General features: G+C 45.4%; 1 protein-coding gene across 1 annotated transcript; it reads right to left on the reverse strand.

The window, feature by feature from the left end:
* On the reverse strand, window positions 3,312-3,689 carry LOC109229845. The gene has a single exon (XM_019395397.1). The coding sequence runs from the start codon at window positions 3,687-3,689 to the stop codon at window positions 3,312-3,314; it is 378 nt and encodes a 125-aa protein (XP_019250942.1).

The following is a 6,299-nucleotide window of genomic DNA, read 5'->3' on the forward strand; positions in this document are numbered from 1 at the left end:
CCAAACCGACCACTCCACACTTTAACTTTTACAAGGTTCATAACAATTCAAGTGCTCATGAGAGGTGAAAAAGGTTCAAATAGATGGTTAATTCAAACCAATGGGTAAGGCTTGTAATGTGGTTGCCAAAGAAAAAAAGGATTATAGGCTCAAAGGGGTTAACTATGGTAATATGTACAGGTGGATTAATTATTATATGGGCTACACAAAGAAATGCCTAAATCATCTCTAAAACCAAACAACTTCTATTTCGCTTTGCACACACACGGGGCAAGTTCTAGGTATCGCATGCAAGCATAGAATACATGTATAACCTCACACACACTTGGCATATAACTCAATCCAAATTAGTTTGTCAACACATTCATATGAGTGTTCAAGCAAGACAAGGTGTGCAAAATTAAGGCATTAGATTAAGAGTCTACACATGAGCCTAGGCGTCGCACCCTCAAGTTCGTTTTAAGTATTTGCAGGTATGTACACCACGGGATGCATTCTTGCCCAACCCATCTTAGCCTAAAAAAAGTCCTAAGGGTCCTAAAATCTATTAAAGAAAAATCTACCTAACCCGATTCAAGAAAAACCCTTGGAAAAGAACCGCGGTCAAAAGAAAAACCAAGGGGGAATTACTACACTACCTAAAAAGAAAATAAAAATAAAAAAATCTTTTTTGCTTTTTGATTAGACTACTTCCCTCAAGAATACTGTCTAGGTTGTCCGTCATCAGGAAGAGTCTCCTAACTTTTCTAGTTTTTTTTATCCGACTTTAGCCCTCAAGAGACCAGTCGACAAGTGTCCGTCGTTGGGCCAAGTCGGTTACATCTAAGCTACATACATAACAACACATATATACACTAACAACATATATATACACTAACCCAAGTCTCCCACCCCACACACAAAGAGTATGGCATGTCCTCATGTCATAAAACAATTTAAAGCACAGAAGGGTAAGAGGACTTCCCTGGTCATCATTCGGAGTCAGAGACGGTGTTGGGATCCACGTGACAGGCCCTCCCTAGAGCACGGAACCAAGCCATCACCCGGCTCTCAGACCTGGCCTGCTGTGTAGACATGGCATCCAAACGAAATGCAGGCTATCCATAGAGGTGCGAAGTTCTGCCATGTCTTCCTCCACAGAAGTCAACAAGGGTCGCCTGGAGTATGTTCTAGAGAACTCCGCCCCAGTTTGGGGTTTCCGTGAGGATCCAGCTGCATCATAAGACCTCCTAGGTGGTGCCATGGGTGCTGGGTCGTCATCATCATCGTCCAGGTCAATGGGCGTGGGTGCATCTCTGCCCACTTTGATCTTGGAAGCTTTGAAAGCTGTTTTTGGGGGCAGAGTGCCATCCGTAGGACTAACTGGGACATCAGCCAGCAGACATAACCTGGTCACCAGGGAGGGGAAATAAAACCCTTTAGTCATCAGCGGTGACCGGAGGATCATTTCATCTCCAATGATTTTAGCAACATCCACGTCCTTCCTGGTCACGAAGCACCAAACCAATAAAGCCCGCAAGCTGTTCACATCTGTTATGTTGCTCGTGGGCAATAACCTGCTACAAATCATAGTGAACCAGCACTTAGCTTCCCATGTGAATGACTTGGAATGCAAGGTCACGTTTTCCTGTATCCACACTGGCCGACCCCCTGAGCATATGGACTCAATCTGAGTGTCCCAATCGACCCCCTGGAGAATTGTGGTAATAATCATTGTACCTGTGAAGGGGAGCAGCTGCAGGACCTGGCGAATTCTATGTACTGAGGCATCTACCACTTTGCCCCGCACAATCACAGAACGACATATATGTTCCGGGCAGTTCGCGTAGAACTCCCGGACTATCATTGGATTTGCCGTATCAGGTTCGTCAAACAAGTACTCCATCCCCCTCTGGCGGATTTCCCCGTACATGTCTGCTTTTTCGACACGAAGGGCAGCCCTGTCAATACCAATTTTTGGGACAAAGTTTTTGGTGGCCTTCACATGAAACCTGTCCTGGGCCTCCTCGGATGTGAACCGAGTGGCATCATAAGTCGGGGCGTCGGAAGTGCTTTCCAAGTTTCTTCGCTTCTTTCTGGCCATCGTACCTGAAATCAGTTTATCATAACAATCAGGGCCAGCCAAACATGTGCCAGTCGGATGGATACTCAGACTTCTCCACCCGCTGGCACCAAACAATTACCCAAAGTGGACAACATCCACTATTGTCCCCACACCACTCATCAACGATACAGTTTTGCCCTATAAAACCCCACCACAAGCTTCCATCAATACATACAGTTAAATGCTACCACCACCCACCCCACACACACAAATTATCAACTAGAAATACACCCCACACCTATACAAATCAACCCCAAACACCGACTACAATACCAAACTTGGAGTCTAAACCCCCCATTGCAACCAAAATCAGGAATTATCTACAATAATCACTACATAATGTAAAATACATACAACATAAGGAAAAGTAGAAGAACTTACTTGAGGATTACCGCGGAGTCTTGAAAAAGAAAAGAAAAGGAAAAAATTTGGGGGGTTATAGCTGGGTAGGGGGTGGAGCATTTTTTTGGGGGGGGGGGGGTTTGTGGGTGGTAAGGTTTGGATGGAGAAGAAAGAAAAGAGAGTAGGTTGTTGGGAAGAAGAAGAAGGAAAAAAAATGGGGGAAAAGAGTTGGGGAAGAAGAAGGGAGGAGAAGAGTGGGGGAGAGGATGAGAGAAGATAGAGAGAATAGAGAGAATGGGGAAAAGGGGGGCAGAAGTTTTGGTTGGGGAGGGTTAGTTTAGGTTAGATTACTGAAAGGGAGAAAAAGAAAAGAAAAAAATAAAAAGTTTCTGCGCTTTCATACCTGGGCCCGTTCTGGTCCACCGCGGTCCTACCGCGGTTACGCTGTGACCGCGGTGGGATAACTTCAGAGAGGGGTCACGACCGCGGTCCTACCGCGGTTACACCGCGACCGTGGTGGACCCGTTACTGGCGGCCTATCGTTGGGGTTCTGTTCATTGTTTTGCCCCTTAGGATCTATTTTTACCTCTTTTAATGCCTATCTTACCCATGATATGTCCAGGCTCGTGATGCAACATCCTCCGCACTAACCTGCATATATACAACATGTTAGAAATTCTACTATCGTGGGTTGCCTCCTATGAAGCGCCTGATTTAACGCCGCGGCACGACGGTTACAACAATGCAATGGGTTGCCTCCTATCCAGCGACTGATTTAACGCCGCGGCACGACGGTTACAACAATGCAATGGGTTGCCTCCCATCCAACGCCTGATTTTACGTCGCGGCACAACTCAACACGTTCTCAAGCATTCGTCAAGTCCACCGAGGTCTTGTGACGTGCAAAGTCACCACCCCAGTAATGTTTTATCCTTTGACCATTCACCAAAAAGGTACCAGTTGAACTCATATCTCGCAATTCCACAGCTCCATGATGTTTCACACTTACTACAACAAAAGGGCCTGACCAACGAGATTTTAGCTTTCTGGGGAAAAGCTTCAACCTCGAATTGAACAAAAGAACTTCTTGCCCTGGCTCGAACTCTCGATGTCGAATGTGCTTGTCATGCCACCTCTTAGTCTTCTCTTTATACAATTTGGCATTCTCATACGCGTGCAATCGAAACTCATCAAGCTCATCGAGTTTCAGCAACCTCTTCTCTCCAGCTAGGTCCCCATCCATATTCAGCTTTTTAATCGCCCAATAGGCCTTGTGCTCAAGTTCGACGGGCAAGTGACATGCCTTCCCATAAACCAGTTTATACGGAGAAGCACCTATGGGAGTTTTGTATGCAGTTCTATATGCCCACAATGCGTCATCTAGCTTCCCGGCCCAATCTTTTCTATTTGCACTCACTGTTTTCTCATGAATCTGCTTTACCTCTCTGTTTGACACCTCCACTTGACCACTCGTCTGGGGGTGATAGGCAGTGGACACCTTGTGCTTGACTCCATACTTTGCAAGGACATTATTCAGCAATTTGTTGCAAAAATGTGTTCCTCCATCGCTGGTCAATACTCTTGGAGTTCCAAAGCGTGTAAAGATGTGCTTCTTGACAAAGCTCACAACCACCTTTGCATCATTAGTGGGAAGAGCAATGGCCTCCACCCACTTGGAAACATAGTCGACTGCCACCAAGATGTACCTATGACCGTTAGATTGTGGAAACGGTCCCATGAAATCTATTCCCCACACATCAAAGAGCTCCACTACTAGAATGTTTTGTAGCGAAATCTCGTGCCTCTTTGTGATCGTTCCGGTTCTTTGGCACCTGTCACACATTTTAACAAAGGCGTGTGCATCCCTAAACAATTTTGGCCAATAGAAACCTGATTGTAACACTTTCTGGGNCAAGAGCCAGCACTTATTGAGGTATTATTATATATACATATCTTTTTTTTTTCAATTCAAGTGGCTCTTCCTTTTTCAAAACAGGGCACCTTTCTCCTTATTTCATTAGTTCCACTCAAAAGCCAAACCGACCACCCCACACTTTAACTTTTACAAGGTTCATAACAATTCAAGTGCTCATGAGAGGTGAAAAGGTTCAAATAGATGGTTAATTCAAACCAATGGGTAAGGCTTGTAATGTGGTTGCCAAAGAAAAAAGGATTATAGGCTCAAAGGGGTTAACTATGGTAATATGTACAGGTGGATTAATGATTATATGGGCTACACAAAGAAATGCCTAAATCATCTCTAAGACCAAACAACTTCTATTTCGCTTTGCACACACACGGGGCAAGTTCTAGGTATCGCATGCAAGCATAGAATACATGTATAACCTCACACACACTTGGCATATAACTCAATCCAAATTAGTTTGTCAACACATTCATATGAGTGTTCAAGCAAGACAAGGTGTGCAAAATTAAGGCATAAGATTAAGAGTCTACACATGAGCCTAGGCGTCGCATCCTCAAGTTCGTTTTAAGTATTTGCAGGTATGTACACCACGGGATGCAATCTTGCCCAACCCATCTTAGCCCAAAAAAAAAATCCTAAGGGTCCTAAAATCTATTAAAGAAAAATCTACCTAACCCGGTTCAAGAAAAACCCTTGGAAAAGAACCGCGGTCAAAAGAAAAACCAAGGGGGAATTACTACACTACCTAAAAAAAAATTTAAAAAAAATCTTTTTGGCTTTTTGATTAGACTACTTCCCTCAAGAATACTGTCTAGGTGGTCCGTCATCAGGAAGAGTCTCCTAACTTTTCTAGTTTTTTTTTTTATCCAACTTTAGCCCTCAAGAGACCCGTCGACAAGTGTCCGTCGTTGGGCCAAGTCGGTTACATCTAAGCTACATACATAACAACACATATATACACTAAGAACATATATATACACTAACCCAAGTCTCCCACCCCACACACAAAGAGTATGGCATGTCCTCATGTCATAAAACAATTTAAAGCACAGAAGGGTAAGAGGACTTCCCTGGTCATCATTCGGAGTCAGAGACGGTGTTGGGATCCACGTGACAGGACCTCCCTAGAGCACGGAACCAAGCCATCACCTGGCTCTCAGACCTGGCCTGCCGTCTAGATATGGCATCCAAACGAACAAGCAGGCTATCCGCAGAGGTGCGAAGTTCTGCCACGTCTTCCTCCACAGAAGGTAACAAGGGTCGCCTGGAGTATGTTCTAGAGAACTCCGCCCCAGTTGGGGGTTGCCGTGAGGATCCAGCTGCATCATAAGACCTCCTGGGTGGTGCCATGGGTGCTGGGTCATCATCATCATCGTCCAGGTCAATGGGCGTGGGTGCATCTCTGCCCACTTTGATCTTGGAAGCTTTGAAAGCTGTTTTTGGGGGTAGAGTGCCATCCGTAGGACTGACTGGGACATCAGCCAGCAGACATAACCTGGTCACCAGGGAGGGGAAATAAAACCCCTTAGTCATCAGCGGTGACCGGAGGATCATTTCATCTCCAATGATTTTAGCAACATCCACGTCCTTCCTGGTCACGAAGCACCAAACCAATAAAGCCCGCAAGTTGTTCACATCTGTTGTGTTGCTCGTGGGCAGTAACCTGCTGCAAATCATAGTGAACCAGCACTTAGCTTCCCATGTGAATGACTTGGAATGCAAGGTCACGTTTTCTTGTATCCACACTGGCCGACCCCCCGAGCATATGGACTCAATTAGAGTGTCCCAATCGACCCCTGGAGAATTGTGGTAATACTCATTGTCACCTGTGAAGGGGGGCAGCTGCAGGACCTGGCGAATTCTATGTACTGAGGCATCTACCACTTTGCCCCGCACAATCACAGAACGACACATATGTTCCGGGCA

This window comes from Nicotiana attenuata, chromosome 7 (genome assembly GCF_001879085.1).
Source record: "Nicotiana attenuata strain UT chromosome 7, NIATTr2, whole genome shotgun sequence".
NCBI lineage: Eukaryota > Viridiplantae > Streptophyta > Magnoliopsida > Solanales > Solanaceae > Nicotiana > Nicotiana attenuata.